Source organism: Geotrypetes seraphini, chromosome 3 (assembly GCF_902459505.1).
Source record: "Geotrypetes seraphini chromosome 3, aGeoSer1.1, whole genome shotgun sequence".
NCBI classification, from domain to species: domain Eukaryota; kingdom Metazoa; phylum Chordata; class Amphibia; order Gymnophiona; family Dermophiidae; genus Geotrypetes; species Geotrypetes seraphini.
Genome location: NC_047086.1, coordinates 44044924 through 44067328, shown reverse-complemented (window position 1 = coordinate 44067328; position 22405 = coordinate 44044924). Strand labels below are relative to the sequence as shown.

The 22405-nt window shown below is 44.6% G+C and overlaps 1 protein-coding gene across 8 annotated transcripts in view; it reads right to left on the bottom strand.

Moving 5' to 3' along the window:
* The window catches only part of PHIP (pleckstrin homology domain interacting protein), a 603903-nt gene that overhangs the window by 484442 nt on the left and 97056 nt on the right, over positions 1–22405 (bottom strand). For all 8 annotated transcript variants that reach the window (XR_004538753.1, XM_033937026.1, XM_033937025.1 and 5 more), the window contains exons 7-8: positions 15698–15919; positions 4171–4271 (exon numbers count right to left, since the gene is read on the bottom strand). Coding sequence is in view for 7 of the 8 variants with exons in the window: in XM_033937026.1 (XP_033792917.1) it covers positions 4171–4271; positions 15698–15919 (323 nt within the window). In the remaining variant the exon portion in view is untranslated. The remainder of the gene's footprint in view (positions 1–4170; positions 4272–15697; positions 15920–22405) is intronic.

Below are 22405 nucleotides of genomic sequence, written 5' to 3'. Positions count from 1 at the left end.
CCCCAACATACAATGGCCTGAATTCAACAAATACTACAAAAAATACAGCCATGCATCCTGTGACCTCAACAACTGTCCACCATATCTCCTAAAAACATCCAGCACAAAATTCCACGCTCTTCTTCTAAACTGGATACAAATCTCGCTAATAAACGGCCGCTACCCTACCAACCTCAGCAAAATCATCATCACCCCGATCCTCAAAGACCCCAAAGAACCAATAGACCAAACAGCCAACTACAGACCCATTGCCTCTATTCCACTCTACGTCAAAATAATAGAAGGACTAGTTGCCAAATTCCTCTCCAATTACCTAGAAAACCATAACATACTCCATCCCACACAATCCGGCTTCAGAAACAACTTCAGCACGGAAACACTACTAGGATCTCTCTTGGACACAGCCAGACAACATCTCAGCACAGGAAAAAAAATGATGCTCATACAACTAGACCTTACCGCTGCATTCGACTTGGTGGACCATAACATTCTACTACAAATCCTGGATACAATAGGTATCACAGATAAAGTATACACATGGTTTGAAGGATTCCTTAAATCAAGAACCTATAGAGTATAATCAGACAAACAAAAATCTGAACCTTGGTCAAACCCCTGCAGAGTTCTCCAAGGATCCCCTCTATCCCCGACTCTTTTCAATCTCTATACAGCCTCCCTCAGCTCTCACCTGGACAAACATGCCGATGACATTACCATTCTCATACCCTTCGATCAACCTGAGCTCTCCATGACGAACACAATATACCAAACACTAAAATCAATAGCAACCTGGATGAAAGATCACAACATGAAATTGAACCCAGATAAAACAAAATTCATCCTCCTAAAAAACAACAAAATATCAACCATAACCAACATTGAAATCAACGCAATCAACTACCCCATACAAACCACCCTAAAACTGCTAGGAATAACTATCGACAGATGCTGCACCATGCAACCTCAAATCAATAAAACAATACAAAAGTCATTCTTAGTCATGAGAAACTTAAGACAAGTTCGGAAATTCTTCGAGAAAATTCAATTCCAGCTCATAGTTCAGTCCTTAATACTAGGCCTACTTGACTACTGTAATATCCTCTACCTCCCATGCCCTACAACCATAACAAAACAACTACAAACTATCCAAAACACAGCACTAAGACTCATCTACTCATTAAAGAAACATGATCACATTACAGAAGCATATCTCTAATCGCACTGGCTTCTGATCCCAGCAAGAATACAATTTAAATTCTACTGCCTACTATTTAAGACTTTATATGGAGACAGTCCAAACTACCTGAATAACCGCCTCATCCACAACACCGCAACCAGACATAGGAAAACTCACACCCCATTCTCATACCCCCCAATTAAAGAGGTCAAACGGAAAAAACTATATGATGGCCTCCTGGCTACTCAAGCAGCCAAACTAGACAACCAAATCGCCAATCTACTGACGGCATCCCTCGACTACAAGACTTTTAGAAAAGACCATACTCTTCAAGAAAACTCTGAAAAAAGAAATAATACCGCAAGTCTCAAACTCCACCTCTCACTAAAGCCAACTACCCCAAACAAATAACCTTACCCATTTCTTACTCTTTTTGAAAATGACCAATTTTTTTTTTGGTAAGTTCTTGTTGTAATACATCTTGGATAATTCTTTTGTAATCCGCCTTGAACTGCAAGGTAATGGCGGAATAGAAATCCCTAATGTAATGTAATGTAATACTATATGGACCCACCAGCATCACAAGGACTAAATCCGACTGAGTTAGTGCAATGTATTGCACACTAGTGTGCCGCTGCGTGTGTCACAAGATGCTGGCGAAGAGAGATGCTGTTTATAGAACGTGCCTCTCGTGCTCCCCTCTCCCCCAACACCACTGGCAGCTCAGGGCCCTGTCTGGAGGGCCTTCGCACATGCACAGATATCGACGTGATGACATCACGCATGTGCATAATGTCATTGCATTAATGTCCGAGCATTTCCAGATGCACTCCAGCCACGGCACAGGGTTTAGTGTGCTGCGACGTCCAGAAGTTTGCGACATACTATGAGACACTTCACAAATGGGTCACTAATTAAGACGGTAACTGAAAGAAATGCTAGAAGTGCAGAGGATCTTACTAATCCCTCTCTCATACAACATACACATGACACACCTCATGTACCTCCTTATACATTGGACAAAAGCAAAGACAAATTTATTTGAACCTCTACCTGAGCTTAGCAGTTCCACAGTTGATAACAGTCCTTACAAGGGAATATTGACAGACATTAATGCCCTGTACTTCTAATTGGTGTAACTGAGGAAAATACATTTGAAATTATGCCTGCTGTTTCAAACGACTCATCTGGTCAGCATGCTGATGATAATGTAGTGGTACGCAGGTTAGACAGGACCCATAAGCCTGTCACAAAACTTGTTTATGAAGAATTGGGTACTCCTTCTAAACAGTCTATGCAAATTTCTGTAGACTGTCATTGCTGATTGGTTGACAGTTCTTGAATGCCTGAGTAAATATGTTCAACTACCTAGTCATGACATGATGTATTAAGTAGCAATTGCGCTTACCACACTTGCCTTACAAATGGATTTGGGGGACCTGTCCAATTGTGGCAGGGGGAAGGTGTGAGGAAGGGGATTTCGGTGTTCAATGAATCTTTCAAAGAGCAGAAATTAAGTAAACAGGCCTCTGATGTCATAGCAACAGGGAAACTGTCTGTATATTATATAGACTTCTCCCATTGCCAAAAGTAGAGAGCTACTATTGGCTGTTTTGAAAGATTCAGAGATCGTCAGGGGCTGCCACTGGCCCAGGGCCTTGCACTGAAGAACAGTGGTATAGAAAGTTATTGCGCTAAAACTGGATTCACAGTTCCAACTGAAGACAACTCTTGCAATCTGGAAAAACTAGAAAAGGCCTAAGATCACAAGCAGCAGCGATTCCCGGGAGAGATGGGGTAGATCAACCCTTGTGCTTGAAGAAACACTTGAAGCTGAAAGATCACACATTCGAGGGTGGGTAGTAAGATGTTCATCCATTCACCCATACCTCCAGTGACTCCGGGTGCTCTAAGAGTCCCAGATTCAGTTTTCCCCCTTCTGCTTACCCATAAGTACAATTCAAAAAAGAAAAGTACTATATCTGGAAATTCTTAAAAAAAAGAAAAATAAAATCAGTCAACAGAAAGATGCATAAGAACCCTAGTCGTGCCTTTAGTTGTACCTCTCCTCTGCGACCACAGGCCACATATTTGACACTCATTTCTCTGGTGATAGTGCTCTTTACAGTGTTCTTAGATGATGTCAAATACCACAGCCACACATCCCAATGTTTCCACAGCACAGGCAACTTTTGCAGATCACACCAGTAAGTATTCTTCCCTTTTCTGCTTTAAAAAGTCACAGGCTTGGTGCTCTTTTAAGTTTCAATGTTCCACAGAAAAAGGAGCAATCCAACAACAAAACAAACTGTGGACGAAACACAATGCTCTTGACCTTCCCTTTATTTCTTCAATCAATGTTAAGAAAAATATCCACATCAACTGTTAGTTTTTAATATGGTTGACGTGGGTATTTTTCTTAACATTGATTGAAGAAATAAAGGAAGGTCAAGAGCATTGTGTTTCGTCCACAGTTTGTTTTGTTGTTGGATTGCTCTTTTAAGTTCTCCCACTGGGGGCACTCTTAGAGGACATCAGACAATAACATGAAATGCCCCAATGTCTCTACAACAAAATAGATATTCTTTCCTCCCCAGCCTCAAAAAAAAAAAATTTTGAATCAAAACTCTAACCAGAAAAAAGGCATATTCCAGAGGGTGCATGTGGTGAAATGGATTGGACCAACAAATGATTCCTACATCCCAATAGCTGTTAAAAGTATTTGAACACTTAGGAACCAATTCAAACTTTATATACAGTCAGAATCGGATATTCATAAATATGATACAGAGTTGGTTGGACCATCTCCAAGTCACTGAAGATAATGTGTGTGTCAAATGACATAGTAAACAATGCACAGCAAAGTAAATTACTTTAAAAAATATATTTTCTTCTTCTGATTTATGAAATTAGTATTAAACTTAGCAAACACCATAATACAAAAATACAAATATCATTTTACCAAGTATGAATGAAATAAAATTAAGACTAACTTTATTTTCAAGGTACCAGCATCCCAGAGCCAAAAACATATAGTGCCATCTGCTCCAGTAGAAGAAAGGTATCTCTTTGAACCACTACACAATGGAGAAAACTGTAAAATACAAAACAAAGTTAACTTTTACCAATATGCAAACATTCTAAGAAATAAATAACATATATACAAATGCCACCAATAATGGAAAATTAGGTTGTCACCTTTGAAAATCTTCTGTTAGTCCCTTGAGGATTCAGTGTACTAGGTGTTCAATCCCTTCCCGCAATCCGGGAGTTGCAGAAATCCAAACGCTTTCTGAGCATGTGCTCTTCCTACCTTAGAGAGAGAATTAGAGCCCTATACAATTCAGTCCCAAAGCCAAACAACATACTGGAACAAATCCTTGATAAAATAAGGGGGCATGGGGCAACCTCCCAGCAACAAACAATTTCTGTCCTGGGCTGCTATGCAAAACATAAAACCAAGTAATAAACAGGCAAAAGGCAACACAGAAAAACATTGAGGAACAATGTAGAACTAACCTGCTATGTGCAATGAGCACCTACATGAAACAGCCTTCGGTAATATTCATATTCACAGAAGAGTGAACTTCCCACAGAATCCATCTACTGGCTGGAAGATCCTGAAGCCTATAAGGAAAATAACTAAGGACAAAGAAAGCAAGCAATTCAGAACAACTGAGCTTACACAGAGAGGTAGGACTGTACTGAATCTTCCAGGGACTAACAGAAAGAAGATTATCGAAGGAGAAAAACTAATCTTCCATTCTGTTATGACCTTTCTGGATTCAGTACATTAGGTGACATACCAAAGCAATGGCAGCATCTAGGGAGGGACCGAAGAGTCTGCCCGCAACACTGAGGTACCATAAGCGGCATCAGAGCAAACCGCCACATCCACCCGGTAAAACCGGGTAACGGTAGCTGCCCTGCAAATTTCATCTGGGTGAATTGTGTGAGACTCTGCCCACAAAGCAGCAACAGTCAAGGGGGCCTTAAGGGAAACCGGCGATATAAGTCAAAGAAATGGCCATAGAAATCCAAACAGGCAATCGAGGTCTTACACGCCGACCTACTATGCCAAGGTGGGGCAGTAAGGACAAAGAGGTGATCAGACAACCAAAAATCATTAGTCCTCTCCAAATAATAGAGCAAAAACCTCTCTTGACGTCCAATTTACGTAAAATCTGATCCTTTCTCTCTGAACCAGGGGAATGAAACCTAGGCAAACTAACTTCCTGGTTGACACGGAAAGTGGAAACCACCTTTATTAGAAATGAAGGTAAAGTACGGAGAACAATTCCTGCATCTGTAAGTCGATGAAAGGCTTCCCTGCATGAAAGAGTTTGAAGCTAAGCAATACCATGCCCACTGTAGAGAAAAAAGACCTCAGTTATAGCTTCATAGGTCTTTAAAAAATTCCACTTATCAGCTCGTGCTGTTCTACAGCATGAACTTCAAAAGTATGCATAAAGACATGCAGAGCAAAAACGTTAAACAGTGTAGAAATTTACAGGGTACAAACTTTCATTTCATAGCACTGTCCTATAAACTCTCACAGTCCTGCAATCATTTGAAGAATCCCTGTTTCGCCAGTCAAGGCTGGGTCAGGGGTCTGAAACAGTTCAACAGCGCTCCCTCGCGCTACAAAGCACTGTGTCTCCAGTACAGCTTCAGAAATGGCACTGAGGTACCTGAAAGGGCTCAAATTGTATACAAATTTTAGAAGCTAAACAACTAAAATAGGAAAATTAGAGTATATAGCACTGAATAATGAGGTAGATATAATAGGCATCTCAGAGACCTAGTGGAAGGAGAACAATCAGTGACATTTCTGAAGCTGCGCCTGCTGCGTCAAACAATCTGGATCTGAAGCATACACTTTCCAGAGGAGCCAAAGAAAGTCCAGGAAAAATTCATACCCCGTGGCCACTGCCGAGCTCTACTGAGGTGCCCGCACATCGGCAAAGGAGACCCTAAACTTGGAAAGCAGGCATTTGTTGCTAGACTCCAAAATGACCTCTGGGTTAGACTTTTTTCCAAAATCACAGACCCAACTCAGCTCCCCAGCTCTTGAGGACCCGGAAGAGGCAAAACCCAGAGCTCCCACTCCCTCCCCCAGCACACTGTAGCATGCAGTACATGGTCGCTGATCCGGTACCAATCTATACACACATTCAACAGATTAGGGGCTGAGTCCATCCCAAATTATTTTTAACTATTTTTAACAATGTTGAGGGATTTTGAGGCAGAAAATAAACTTTGAAAAAAAAGATCAATAAAAATCCAAGATAACCACCACCAACAAATTTGTGTCAAAAACGGCAAAAATAAAGAAAATCCAAAAATTAAAAAAAATCACAATTTGGGGTTTGGGGAGGTGGGAGACCTGAACCCTACCCTTAGAAACTCTGAAAAATGAGTTTTACTGTGTTCCACAGACCACCCCCAAAGCTCCCATAGGAAATAATGGAGGTGTACATATACTCTGTGGAGTGCCTGCCTCTTAGCTCTGTTACACTGTAGCTGAATAGAGGAATGGATTTTCTGTATCATAAACTGCTCCAAATGGCCAAACTTGAAGATCTTCGGACTGCCAGTCAGACAGACTCCGACTGTATCCTCTGACCAGGGGAAGGGAACGCAGCCTGCACCCTAAAACCCGGAGGGACTTTTACTAAGGACACATACAGCCTGCGCTTAAACCCTTGACAAGATCAGAGGGCAAGTAAACTCCCAGGGAAACGGACCCCATGTACAAGAAGGGTGGCACATAGACTGGCTCCACAGGTCCACCAAAGCTTCTCTGTGAAGCAGCACTTCGGCTCTGCGGGACTGTGCATTTTCCTCTGACAGAAGACCAACACAAATGGATGTCATGGCACTCATGTCACCAAAAAAGACAACTTTAAGTGAATAAAATAAAAAAAACGATGCAGAAGATTTCTGCATGGATTGCTTGCAGAAATTGAAACTGTAGGGGGCTCTAACTCTCTCTGTAAGGTAGGAGGAGCACATGCTCAGAAAAGTGTTTGGATTTCTGCAACTCCCAGATTGTGGGAAGGGATTGAACCCCTAGCGTACTGAATCCAGAAGGGACGTAACAGAAAGGGACAGTTTATAACAGCAGCAGATGGCAAACATGTCAAGTTTTTCATCAAGCAGATTAACTACTGCAGTAAAAGATAAGCTAGAATTTGAAAATGGCAAGGCTGTGGCACCCAGAGTCAATTTTTTGCATTTGCATCCCCATCTTGAAGCTAATCTTGCAGTATGAACTACAGTGGTGCCTCGCATAACGGACGCCTCGCACAGCGAACGCTGCGCACAACGAACTTCAGGTCTTGCTTCCCACAACGAACTTCGTTTCACACAACGAAGTCGCCCGAGCTGCATCGCTTAACTGCCCTCTCTCCGCCTGGCTCCCTGTGCAGTGGCGCTACATATTTTAAACCCCCCTGCCGCCGCTGCTGCATATTTTAAACCCCCCCTGCCGCCGCTGCTGCATATTTTAAACCCCCCTGCCGCCGCTGCTGCATATTTTTAAACCTCCCCCCGCCACCGCATATTTTTAAACCTCCCCCCGCCACCGCATATTTTTAAACCTCCCCCCGCCGCCACATATTTTTTTTAAAAAGCCACCACTGCTGCAACTTTAATCTCACCCGCTCACTCGAACTGGTGGTCTAGCAAATTTCCCAGCCAGAAGCGCAGACAGAGATCAAGAGCAAGCCTTCTGTGCTACTGCCTGGGCCTGCGCTGATCTCTGAATGGCTGCAGTCAGCTCTCGCGGGACTCACAAGAACTAACTGCAGCCAGCTCTCGCGGGACTCACAAGAACTAACTGCAGCCATTCGGAGATCGGCATGGGCCCACACAGGCGTGCAGAGGAATTGCTCCTGATCTCTGCGCTTCTGGCCTGTACGCCACTGGCTGGGAAAGATGGGAGGAATTAAAAAAGGTACTGGGGAGTATGTGGGGGGTGATTATAATACACAGCAAGGATCAACAAAACCCCTGTCTCCCCTCCCCTTCACATATATCCCCTCTATATCATGCTAACAGCTCTAACAAGATAAATTTATCTTTTTTTATGTCATCTTAGCATATTTTATGCTACAGAACGAATTATTTTTTTTAACATGTATTGTTATGGGAAAACGCGTTTCACATAACGAACTTTTCGCATAACAAACTTGCTCCTGGAACGAATTAAGTTCGTTGTGTGAGGCACCACTGTATACTAATATCAAGGCTCATACTGTGAGAATGGCTCCACCCCAGAAGAAAACTGGTGTAACTTAAAATACAATTGCTCACCAAGTTCTTGGACTTCAAAGTATTTCAAAACTTTAGATACCACTGCTCCTCACTCTCCATAAACAATCATTTTTCTAGCTTCTGGTGCTCATACCATGTTCTGCCAGCTTATCTCTCTGTACATGTGAACAATTTGTACCCCACTCCCAACCAAAGCCAATAGAGCAAGCAGTGCAGGACAGACAGCTCTTCAAGTAGAAATGCAAACCAAACTCCAATTGTCCACTTAACTTTCTCTTTAAACAGGTCACTGCTGATCATATTCCAGCTCCAGCGACCAACTAAATCTACTATTATAATTTAATGTCAATCTAACATACAATACTCTTATAATGTATGAGTAAATACAGCAAAGTTACTCACTGTAGCAGATATTCTCCAAAGACAAGAGGACAAATTGTCAGATGATGTCACATATGGGTGACATCATCTGATGGAGCACAGCATGGAGACCCCCTCCCAGTGTTCACAACCTTAAAAGCCATTGACAGTATCCACCGCACAAGTGTACCTTCCTGCCAGCCATCATCGTGCAGGACCAATGCAGTCTAATATAACAGCTTATAAAATACAACTCCTAGGGAAGGTAAGTGGATATGAGCATGTGGGTCCTTCTGTGCTCAGAGAATATCTATTGAAGCTGAGTAACTTCACTTTCTCCAAGACAGGCAGAACATCACATTCTCAAATATGGGACTCCTTAGCTCCCAAGTCGTCTGAATTTTTTTTTTTTTTTAATCAATACTGTAATTATAATAATAATAATAATTTGAAAAGAGGGAATGGAGTGATCTTCAACAAGCAAGGCATAGGAATTTTCTTTAGCCTTGTTTTTAAAGGAACAGCCTGGTACAGAAAGATGGGCCTAGGGGAATGGAGTTGGTTTCTACTGTAGATCTCAAAAGCTAAAGGACTGACCAAACAAATGCAATCTGCTAGGCAACTGGACAAAATGTGTTTACCAATAGCTGCCCCAATCCTTTTAAGGTCTAAAGAAACAAAAGCTGGGAGAGACTGTCAATGGGCTTTAGTTTACTCTAGATAGGTGAAAATTCTCTTGCAGTTCAAAGTGCGCAGTGCTCTTTCACCAGGATGGGTATGGGTTTTGGGGAAGAAAGTTGGAAAACAACTGACTGGTTAAGATGGAACTCCAACACTACCTTAGGAAGGAGCTTGGGTTGTGTTTAAAGAACTACTCTGTTGTAATTAAATCATATATAAGATAGATTCAGTTACTAGATCCTGGAGCTCACTGACCCTGCAGACTGAGAAGACCACCACCAAAAATAAGACCTTCCCGATCAGGTACTTCAGGTAACAAGTTATCAAGTGACTCAAAAGGAGATTTCATCAGCTAGGTGAGGAAAACTCTGAAGGGAAGATTCTCTAATGTTTGCAGTAAAATCCAACAAGCCGCTATCACAGTCACTATTGTAACGATTTCAAAAAGGCAAGTCATTCTTATAAAACCAAGTATGCAAACGAAGTTCACAGAGAGTTGCAGAGGGTCATTAAATTTGCATGTGCCGATCGCTAGTGATAGCGATCAGCACATGTGCAGAATACACCCACAAACTAAAAAAACCCCAAACAAACCCAAATCAAAGATCGGTAGCAGGAATGCCCAATCCCTACCACCACCATCGTCAAGCAACCCACCCAACACACACATCCCTGATGGCGGGAGGGATGTCACTCCCACCGCTACCAAGTAACCCACCCAACACATCACTACCCCTTCCACCTGGCAGGAGGAGGGATATCCACTTCCTCTCGCCATTATACCCCTTACCCCCGACCCCCCATCCCTCCTATCTTGTTCACAAAGACCAGTTGGAAGGATGCCTACTCCCTCCAGCCAGCAGGCCTGCCTCTTCAAAATCGCAGGCCTTCCCCTCAGGGAGGGACCTAAGGCTCTGACTAGCCCAGATGCCTAAGTACCCTCCCATAGGAGGGGACTTAAGCAACCTAGGCCAATCAGAGCCTTAGGCCCACCGTTTTAAAGAGGTAGGCCTGCTGGCTGGAGGGAATAGGCATCCCTCTGACCAGTCTTCTTGAACAAGCTGTGTGTGGGGGAGTAGGGGGGCCACCAATAGCATGATGGCAGAAGCAGGAGGGAGTGGGCATCCATCCCACTGCTGGGAGGGGTTGCTTGAAAGCAGCGGTAGGAGAGAGTGGGCATCTCTCCCACTGCTGAGGGGAGGGGGTGCTTGGCGGGAAGGAGTGAGCACATAAGACAACTACTATAATTTATGTGAATTTTGTAACAAAATATATATATTTTTTCATGAGCCACAATAAAAGCACACACCAGAGATGTGCTTTTCACAGTGCCAGCATAGCACCGACACCCCTATACCAGAGAATGACACGGTGGCTGTTACCTGTGGCTAATCGCGGGTAACCCGCCAAAACGGTGAGGGGGGGAAGTGTTCACTGCAGGTACGGGGACAAGGCCATCCACCGCCCCATGGAGCAGTGAATGGCCTTGTCCCTGCAGTTATGGAAGGGAACGTGCGCGGTCACAAATCGCGTGCTGCCCCCCTCCCTCCCTAAAAGATTCTATCTCCCTTCCTCCCCCTTACCTTCGTGGCGCGTTTTGAGTAACTTTTTCACAAAGCCGTCTGAGCCTGCAAGCAGTAGCGTACGTGTGTGGGCGGAAGCTTCTCCTCTGACGCAACTTCCAGTTGCGTCAGAAGAGAAGCTTCCGCCCACACACGCACGCTACTGTTTGCAGGCTCCGACGGCTTTGAAGAAGTTACTCAAAACGCGCTGTGAAGGTAAAGAGGAGGGAGGGAGATAGATAGATTCAGGTAGGTAGGCAGGAGAGGGGGGGGGGGTCGCTCGAAGGGTGCCGAAGGGCGGTGAGGTGACGAGATGGGAAGGGTGGTGGAAGAAAGGAACAGATGCTGAAGTGGGGTGGAGAGGAACAGGCGCTGAAAGGACATGGGGAAGACAGAGTGGGGAGAAGATACTGAAAGGATATAGGGAAGACAGAGTGGGGAGAAGATGCTAAAGGGAAATGAGGAAGAGAGATTGGGAGAAGACGCTGAAGGGAAATGGGGAACAGAGAGTGGGGAGAAGACGCTGGAGGGAAATGGGGAACAGAGAGTGGGGAGAAGACGCTGAAGAGAATGGGGAAGAGAGAGTGTGGAGAAGACACTGGAAGGGAAGAAGACAGAGATGCCAGCCTAAGGGGGAGCGGAGGAAAGAAGATGGGTGCCAGACCAATTGTGGGGGATGAAGGGAGAGGCACAGAGAAGATGAGGGAAGCAGAAACCAGACAACAAAAGGTAGAAAAAAATTTTCTATTTATTTATTTAGCTTTAGGATAAAGTAGTATATTAATTGTGGTTATAAAAATTTATAAACAAAGCCCTGCCAGCTGAACATCTCTTTCTCTAGTTCAGCAGCCAGAACTTTCATTTATAAGGAAGGAATAAGCTAAATATTGCAGTACTGAGGCTTGTATGGATGCTGCGGGGACAGGGACGGAGCGGGGACAGTGGTCGCAGGGATGAGGTGGGGACAGTGGTTGCAAGGGCGGGTGGTCGCGGGGATGGGACGGTGACAGGGACAAATTTTTTCCCCATGTCATTCTCTACCGTAGGCCAGGCGCTGATTTTTGTTCACTACATCTGGAGATCACCCAATGATGAAGAAGAATCACCCAGGGTGCTTGTTTAAATATTGCTGAGCACAGAATCAGAGACTGCTGGAAAGCTTGGAAAAGACCACAGTAAACCATTTTGATAATCCGCCCATACATGCTAAACCGGCTGGAGTAGGTTTAGTGACTGTGTTAAAGGCAATGTTAAGTTTTGAGAATCTTCCTTCAAGATCCCACTAACACTGTAGAAGGCTTGATGTGAGTTAGTTAACAGCAAGCTCTGCATAAAGTGAACTAAAGGCTGATCAAAGATAAGCTTACCCTGCACATGATAAGCTCCAGTTGGACTGAAATGAACACTTACAGAGCTGGTATTTATAGAAAGATGTACAAGGTATTCAGGCAGTTTTTGTGTAGAACTAGAGAAAGGGCTAAGAACCTTGCTATCACACAAGATAACAAACCTCATCAACTTAAAATTATATGAACTCTTAGTGAAATCTTTCCAAGATGCAAGCAGGACACAAGAGACACCTCCATGAAAAAGAAAGAGAAAGAAAGAGTGAGAAAGAAAAGAGAGAGAAAGAAAGAAACAGACTAACTCAGTGTTTTTCAACCTTTTTTGGGCAAAGCCACACTTGTTTCATGAAAAAAATCACAAGGCACACCACCATTAGAAAATGTTAAGAAATTTAACTCTGTACCTATATTGACTATATATAAAGTAATTCTCTTGAATAGGAATCAAATAAACACAAAGAAAGTATTTTATAATTACTTTATTATGAAATATTAAGTAAACAGAATAGTGAAAAATTATAAAATACTTTATTCAGTGCGAAACCTGGGCCTGTTTGGCTGAACACAAAGCTGATATTCTGGCTGGAATCGAAGAAAGACACACACATAGCTCTTTGTCAACAGCCGTTCCCTTCACCGCCCCGTCACCGTCACCGTCACCGCCATCCCTTTCACCGCCCCGTCACCGCCACTGCCATCCCATTCACCGCCCCGTCACCGACCCCGCTGCATCCATATAAGCCTTAGTACTGTAATATTTAGCTTATTCCTTTCTTATAAATCAAAGTTCCTGCTGCTGAACTAGAGAAAGAGATGTTCAGCTGGCAGGGCTTTGTTTATAAATTTTTATCAACACAACTAATATACTATTTTATCCTAAAGCAAAAAATAAATAAATAAATATAATTTTTTTTTCTACCTTTGTTGTCTGGTTTCTGCTTTCCACATCTTCTCATTCAATTCCTTCCATCCACTGTGTGTCTTCTCTCTACGTCTTCCATTTGCTGTTACTGTGCCTCTCCCTTCACACCCCCCCCCCAATTGGTCTAGCACCCATCTTCTTCCCTCCGCTCCCCCATAGTCTGGCATCTGTCTTCTTCCCACTCTGTCTTCCACATTTCCCTTCGGGGTCTGTTCCTCTCCACTCTCCTTCAATGTCTGTCCTATTCCTTTCCACCACCACCCTTCCCTCCCTCCTTTACCATCTGTTCCTTTCTACTACCCTTCAGCTCCTCTCACATGGCTTATCTATCTACCTTCCTCCCTCTTATTTTCATGGCACGTTACAATGTAATTTGTGCAAGCCACTGGAGCCTGCGAGCTCGGTCCCTGTCCCATCCCCACAAACCATCTCGCTTCTGTGCTCCTATTTTCTCCATTTCTAATATCTCCCCTATGTATCTGTCATTGCCCCCCCCTGTGTCCATATACCATCCCCATGGCATGTCCCCTTTATGTCTCTGTCCCTATGCCCCATGCACATAATTTCCCCTCTTTCTGTTACCTTCCTGTGTCCAGATTTCCCCTATCTTCCTCTTCCATACCAGTGTGTCTCTTCTTTTCAACCCCATCTAGCTTTTTTCCCTCTTTCTTCCCCCCCCCTGCTTCTAGCATCTGGCTCACCTGCCTGTCCTTCCCTTTCTTTCCTGCTGTGGGTTTTTCTTTCCGTCTTCATCCCCTTGGCCCAGAATCCTTTTCCCTTTCACTCCCTCCTTCCAATTTGAGCCGGGAACACGAGCGATCGCACGGTCCCCGCAGCCACCACTCGCCTGCCCAATCGATCCTACTGTTTAGCCAGCTCTCTCCCTTCGCCTCACCTTAGTTTGTAGGTTTTGTTTTTCGGCGACATGCACGCTTTCCCAAAGAGTCGCGCACGCGCGGCTGCTCAGTGTTCAATCTTCTGCTCTGCTGCAACTTCCTGTTTCCGGTTGCGTCAGAGCAGAAGATCGAAACTGAACAGCAGCGGGGACCGAGGGAGTCTCATGGGAGCGCGTGCGGGACCCGGCCTGAGGCCTAATCAGTGTCTGCACCGTACGGCACACCAGGCAACATCTCGCGGCACACTAGTGTGCCGCGGAACAGCGGTTGAAAAACACTGGACTAACTAACACTTGATCCTCTTCCCCCATAGCTTTAACAAGGTCACTACATTGTGCACTGAACTTAAGTGAAAGTGAGCGCTCATGTTCCTGTACCTTTAACTTCACTGGTGTTCTTTTTCAAATAGGAATACCATGGGAAGAATATTAATATATAAAGCCTCCTAACATTAGATTGTGTATATTTCAATAGAAAATGGTATTTACTCATTACAATAAGAAATTAATAGCTCCCAAATTTTATTAAAATTCTTATAATTCCCTTGTTGTTTAGCTATTGTTCTTTCCATTTTATATATGTGACATAATGAGTTCCACCAGCTTGTTTCTCTTGTTGACTCACTAATAAAAATGATTTAAAAAAAAAGAAATATTCATATTGGGAAAATAATAGAAGGAGTGATGGGAGGGGAGGGTGGTAATTTTATGTATTATAAGATAAAATAGAAAGATTGTCAAGTGATGTATTTAATTGTATTGTTTTAATGTTTGTACATTTGATGTAAGATTGAAAATGAATAAAGAATTTAAAAAAGGAATACCGTGGGAAGAGGGGACAATATGCTACAGGAATTGTAAGAATGCTGACACTCAAAGCGCTATGATCTTGAGGATGTTTACAAACTAAGGTATTGTATAATTCCATTTTAATAAGTCAGCCACATGACCCGAGATGAATAAATGTTGAAGAGCCCATTTGCATATCTGTGTTGGAGATTGCTAGAAATCTTGCTAATGACAGATATAATCCGTTTTGATAAACCGCTGCTAAACTGCCGGAAAACAGTTTAGCGATGGTGTTAAAGTTTTGAGAATCTGGGCCCTCAGTCACTTCTTCCTCCCTACTTATCCTAGCATTAAAGCAACAGTCAACTACAAGACCCTGCATCATTGTGTGTTCACAGATACCAGTGCTCTTTTGGGGTTTCCAGTCTAACAAGAAAGCCCTTACAGGATTGGGGGAGGGGGCAAGACCTGAAAATATTCATGAACTCACACAGGCACCAAACTTAATGCTACTACTAAACATAGTCCAAGTAGCAACCATGTTTCGATGACCACATTGGGAACAAACAACACAAGGAAACTTAAACACATAGCAATATACAACTATGGTTCATTTTCAGATTACTAATTCCAAAATAAGAAACCTCAAAATAATATGCATCACTTACAAAATAAAAAAAATATTACCTGTAAAGATGTTATAGATGCACTATGACCTTGCAAAACAGCCAGGGGTGCACATGTTCGGAGACACCACACTCTAATCATTTTATCACAACTTCCAGCAGCAATCATAGTGTTCTCATAGTTGACTGCCATGTCAGAAATTTCAGCTGCATGCCCTCTTAATGTGGCCAACAACCTGCCATCATCTGTTGCCCAGATTTTCACAAGGCAATCATCAGAACCCTAAAGAATAAAATGCATCAATACACAATCCTGTTAAAAGTATTTTGTTATCAGTGGAGATGTTTGATGTAAACTCACCCATGTCAGTAGGACAGCTTCACACATCACATTACAAATGTCAGTATGATAGTTTTACATGTCAAATTATATATTACTTACTACTAATAATAATCATTATTATAGCGCTACTAGACATACACAGCACTGTACACATTATATCAGGTACTTTCCCTGTCCCTGGGCTCTCACTCTGTTTTTATACCTGGAGCGATAGATTGTTAGGTGACTTACCCAAGGAACTGCAGTGGGAATTAAACCCGAATTAAACCCAGTTCCCTAGGATCAAAGTCTACTGCCTTAACCATTAGGCCACTCTTCCACTCCTTATTTATTCTGTGAAAGATGTTGATTTTTAAGTTATTGATGCAGGACAGGCTAGACTATTTATAAAATTTCATACAGCTGTACCGTATTTTCACGTAGATAACGCGCACCCATGTAAAATGCGCACACGGGTATAGCGCGCGGGAAACCGAAATATATGTTTAAAAAATTTTTGTATACCGCGCACACCCGTATACCGCGCATGCTGCCCGACTCTCCTTTCGCCCGCCCTGACTCTCCTCTGGCCACCCCGACTCTCCTTTCACCCGCCCCGACTCTCCTCTCCCCCTTGAAGTCCTGTCCCCACCCTGAAAGCCTGATGCCCCCCCCCCCCCGCAGGACCGCTCGCACCCCCACCCCGAAGGACCGCTCGCATGCACCCCCATCCTGAAGGACCACTCGCACCCCCACATCCTCCCAACCCCCACCCCCCATCATGTAGAAGCTCCTACCGGTGTCCTGCTGCTTCCTCTTGGCGGTCCCACCCTTTCTCTGACGTTAAGCCCTCTTGCCCCGCCGACTCCCCGACACGATCGGGGCAAGAGGGAGCCCAAGCCCTCTTGCCCCGCCGACTCCCCAACTCCCCGACAATATCGGGCCAGGAGGGAGCCCAAGCCCTCCTGGCTCTGGCGACCCTCCCCCCCCCCCCGTTAGTTGTTCGGGCCAGGAGGGAGCCCAAACCCTCCTGGCTCTGGCGACCCTCCCCCCCCCGTTAGTTGTTCGGGCCAGGAGGGAGCCCAAACCCTCCTGGCCACGGCGACCCCCTACCCCCACCCCGCACTACATTACGGGCAGGAGGGATCCCAGGCCCTCCTGCCCTCGACGCAAACCCCCCTCCCCCCAAGAACCTCCGACCGCCCCCCCAGCCGACCCGGGACCCCCCTGGCCGACCCCCACGACACCCCCACCCCCCTTCCCCGTACCTTTGTGTAGTTGGCTGGACAGACGGGAGCCAACCCGACCATGTGCCCAAGGCCCTGCCCCCAGGAGGGACCTAAGGCTCCCGGGCCTACTCTGATTGGCCCAGGCGCCTTAGGCCCCACCAGTAGGCGGAGCTTTGGGATGGATGGGCCAATCCGGCCTCATTCCGTCGTTGACTGCCTGCCGGACAGGCGGGTTTGGCTCCCGTCTGTCCGGCCAACTACACAAAGGTACGGGGAAGGGGGGTGGGGGTGTCGTGGGGGTCAGCCAGGGGGGTCGCGGGTCGGCTGGGGGGGGCGGTCGGAGGTTCTTGGGGGGGCGGTCGTTGGGGGAAGGGGGGTTTGCGTCGAGGGCAGGAGGGCCTGGGATCCCTCCTGCCCGTAATGTAGTGCGGGGTGGGGGTAGGGGGTCGTTGTGACCAGGAGGGTTTGGGCTCCCTCCTGGCCCGAACAACTAGCGGGGGGGGGGGGGGGTCGCCAGGGCCAGGAGGACTTGGGCTCCCTCCTGGCCCGAACAACTACCGGGGGGGGGTCGCCAGGGCCAGGAGGACTTGGGCTCCCTCCTGGCCCGATATTGTCGGGGAATTGGGGAGTCGGTGGGGCAAGAGGGCTTGGCCTCCCTTTTGCCTCGATCGTGTCGGGGAGTCGGGGGGGCAAGAGGGCTTGTGCTCCCTCTTGCCCCGATCGTGTCGGGGGTGCCGCGGTTGGCTGGGGCAAGTGGGCTTGAGCTCCCTCTTGCCCCGATCGTGTCGGGGGTGCCGCGGTTGGCTGGGGCAAGAGGGCTTGAGCTCCCTCTTGCCCCGATCGTGTCGGGGAGTCGGGACCGCCAAGAGGAAGCAGCAGGACACCGGTAGGAGCATCTACATGATGGGGGGGGTCGGGAGGCTGTGGGGGTGGGAGTGCGTGCGAGCGGTCCTTCTGGGTGGGGGTGCGAGCAGTCCTGCGGGGGGGGGGGGTGAATCGGACGTCGGGGGGGGCATCAGGCTTTCAGGGTGGGGACAGGACTTCAAGTGGGATAGGAGAGTCGGGGCGGGCGAAAGGAGAGTCGGGGTGGCCAGAGGAGAGTCGGGTGGTGACGGGAAGCATGCAATCAGGCAGCTTGCGCGGTATACGGGTGTGCGCGGTATATAAAAATTTCTGTACATAAATTTGTGTTTTTCGCGCGCTATACCCGTGTGCGCGTTTTACAAAGGTGCGCGTTATCTACGTGAAAATACGGTAAATCAGGCACACAAATTGTGAAATGCTCTGACCCCAGTAGCAGTATGAAGTGAAGACAAGGAGCAAGTACCTATTTTGCATAACTGTGAAGCAGATTTTAAAAGAGATGGTGCCAACAGTTGCTACTATTTGATGAGGTTTAATTGTACTAATTATATGGATATTATGTGGATACTATGTTTTACTAGTTTTGCGTCCACACTCTAAGTGGAGGATACCATACAGACGGCTATTTTATACCTTTTATTGCGGTTTACTTTATACCTTAGCAACCATGGACTTCTGAGGAAGGAGTGTTTTCCGAAACACGGACCGTGTCAGATCTCTTGGTTTGTTATAAGGTAGTATTTTTAACTGCATAAAATATTTGGTATAATAAACATTGCCTGCATCTGGTACATAGGAGTCTGCAGTTTGTTTTTTGTTTTTGCTTTGGCTGGTGATACTGCAGTTTTCGTTGGATTCCTTTGTGATGTTCAGCTACCAAATGGGGGGGTTAGTATTAATGGGAAGTAACCTTGAAAGAGATTTGGGTGTGCTGGTGGGCACAACAATGAAGCCAATGGCACAATGCGCAGCAGCCTCGAAGAAGGCAAACAGAATGTTGGGTATTATTAAGAAGGGTATTACGACCAGAACGAAAGAAGTCATCCTGCCGTTGTATAGGGCAATGGTGCGCCCGCACCTGGAGTACTGTGTCCAGTATTGGTCACCGTACCTTAAGAAGGATATGGCAATACTTGAGAGGGTCCAGAGGAGGACGACAAGAATGATTAAGGGCATGGAAAACCTTTTGTACACTGAAAGATTGGAGAGACTGGGGCTCTTCTCCCTGGAAAAGCGGAGACTCAGAGGAGACATGATAGAGACCTACAAGATCATGAAGGGCATAGAGAGAGTAGAGAGGGACAGATTTTTCAAACTTTCAGAACATAAAAGAACAAGAGGGCATTCGGAAAAGTTGAAAGAGGATAGATTCAAAACAAATGCTAGGAAGTTTTTCTTTACCCAGCGTGTGGTGGACACCTGGAATGGGCAGAGCACGGTACTGGGGTTCAAGAAAGGATTGGACAATTTCCTACTGGAAAAAGGGATAGAGGGGTATAGTTAGAGGATTACTACACAGGTCCTGGACCTATTGGGCCGCTGCGTGAGCGGACTGCTGGGCACGATGGGCCTTAGGTCTAAACAAGCAGAGGCATTGCTTATGTTCTTATGTTGTCCTTACTATGGGTCTCGCCACATCTGGGTAGGTGTAACTTAACATTTCAGCCATAGTGCTGTGGCTTTCTTCAGGGTATTCTGAGAAGACACAAAGAAGCAATAGAGACAGTAAGACACCCCAATACCTTCAATGGAGATAAAGGACTCTCCATAAACAAAGCCTGGCAACCGTTTCTCCAAAAGAAATTTCGTGGAAAGAGGACAAATGCTTTCATCCTCCATCTCAAAGTTTCCAGCCTCTATTCTGACAGAATTTAAAAACTGACCAACAGACTTTCCCGCAGAATTTTAAATTGTGTCAAACGGCCTTTCCCAGCACAATTCAAATTTGTGTACCAGCAAACTTTCCTGCCAAAATTCAAAACTGTGACCAATGAACTTTCCCGCAAATTTCAAATTTATGACGGAGACTGGCCAAAATTCAAATTCATGACCAACGGACTTTACTAGCAAGGATCGGATGATACCTGGTGAAATTTGGCAGCCTAGCAGTGAAGTCATCTCAATCTGGACTTTAATCCGACTGTTCTGATTTTTATTTTCATTTTTTTTCAGTTTATGTTTTATTGTTAATTTTATTCATTGATTTGCCCCTTGTTTTGTTTTATTTTTAACATTTAAATTTCTCCAAAATTCTATTGCTCAACGGTTCCCCCTTTCTGCAGCTATTCCTATCTCACTTCTTTTCTACCTTTCAAAGTCCTTAGATCAATGTAGTCTTGTTAGAATGTTTATTTTCTTATTTTTTCTTCCATTTCTATTTCTTACTTTTCTTACTCAACTGTTAATTGTTATTTTTCCAGGTACTTCAGTTAGATTGTGAGCCTTCGGGACAGTAAGGGAATTTCAAAGTACCTATTCTTTATTTATCTTATTTTTATTGTATCCTTTAATGTTTATTTCTCTGTTAACCTATATTACTTATAATTTCAATGCACCCTATTGTCTATTTTCTGTAAACCGCTTAGAATCCTAATCGGAGTTTAGCGGTATATAAGAAATAAATTACATTACATTACTACCTCAATCACCTCAAACCCCAGCCAATCAGGTTAGAGGACCTACTATATATAAGGACAAACTGCAGACCTCACATCATATCCTGAAGAAAGTCATAGCATGATGGCTGAAATGTCAGTTCTACCTACCCAGACGTGGCAAGACCCAGACAAGTGAAAAAATCATGATGCCAGCCGCAGACGCCTAAGAGAACATATATGGATACCAGTTTGCTCATAACAAAACTGAATATAGGAGACTAACCAATTAGCCAGCATGCATTTCACTACTGGTATACCAAGACTATTGATTTTTAAGGAGACAATAATTATACAGACTTTCTGGAAGATTCCATTCTTTTAAGATAGTAAACAGCTCATTTGCAGTTGATTGTGTGACAGAACTCCTCAAATTGAAGCTTATGCAGTTTAAGATAAAACAATGAAAACACTATTTCTTCAATGATATTAGTAAGACAGTAAACAAGCTCGTTTGTAGTTGATTGTGTGGCAGGACTTCTCAAATTGAAGCTTATGAAGTTTAAGATAAAACAATTATTTCTTCAATGCAATGATAGTGGATTTGGTAAAAATTTAGAATGAATTATGGAACTAAGCATAAAGTCCATACATAGCTACAAGAACTGAATGTTAGCCAATTACCTAGTACATACATTGCCAAAGGAGAAACAAGTTGCTATGGTCAAAGAAACAGCTGCATAGTGTTTCTGGTAAATTCCAACAGCCCAAATACAATCCAGAGTAAAGAGTTATTTCTTGCTCTGATTCTGTCCATTTTAGGAAAAAGTGAGGCAGAACTACTCCAACTGCTGGGAAAAGGAAAAAAGTGGCTGTGTTCAGTTCACTATCTAGCCTAGGCCTTCCAGGAAATGGATCACCTGGGGAGACGAAACAAGAACAACTGTGGAACCAATGATCTTGATAAGAGTCTTTTATTCAACCAATTGCAGTATACAAAATGCAATACATAGGCAACACCGTAAAAGAATTGTGCCCCAATTCTTTTACTATGCTGCCTATGTATTGCATTTTGTATACTACAATTGGTTGAATAAAAGACTATCAAATCATCGTTTCCAGAATTGTTCTCCTTGTATTTGCTCCCCTGCTTTTCTTGTAGAACTCTTTGGTGGATTTTCTGTTTGTTTTCTCACCTGGGGAGGTGGCCATTCTAGACTCCACTTCTGAAATCAGCCCTGATCAGTCAGTCATCAAGATAGGGGTATATCTTGATATCTTTGGAATGGTGCTGGGATACATTCGCCGCCACCGCCACCACCTTTTCAGACCAAACAGGAGAGTGCGGAACTACAAATGCTTCCCTAGCAGTAAGGATAGACCCTCCATCATAAACAAGGAAACTCATCCAGCTGAACAGAGGCAATGAGCAAATGAAATGTCTCCTTCCAAGACCACAGCACTCAAAGTACCACAATGACACCACTGAAGTCAAAGATCTGCCTGAAGGAGCCCCCCCCCCTTTCTTTGGCACCATGAAATAGAGTAACATCCTCTGCGCTGCTTCAGAAGAACAGCCTTTACAGGCTCCACCTGGAGATGATGAAGTACATCAATGACCATTGACATTTTATAGCTAAGTCTCTGAAATGGGAGTCGCCAGATCTGTTTGCTGTTGGCAGTGAGAACAGTCTGTTTCCATGCTGCAGTGAGCATGGCTTTGTATGTCATTGATTCGTCTTCAGGACACATGGACTCCT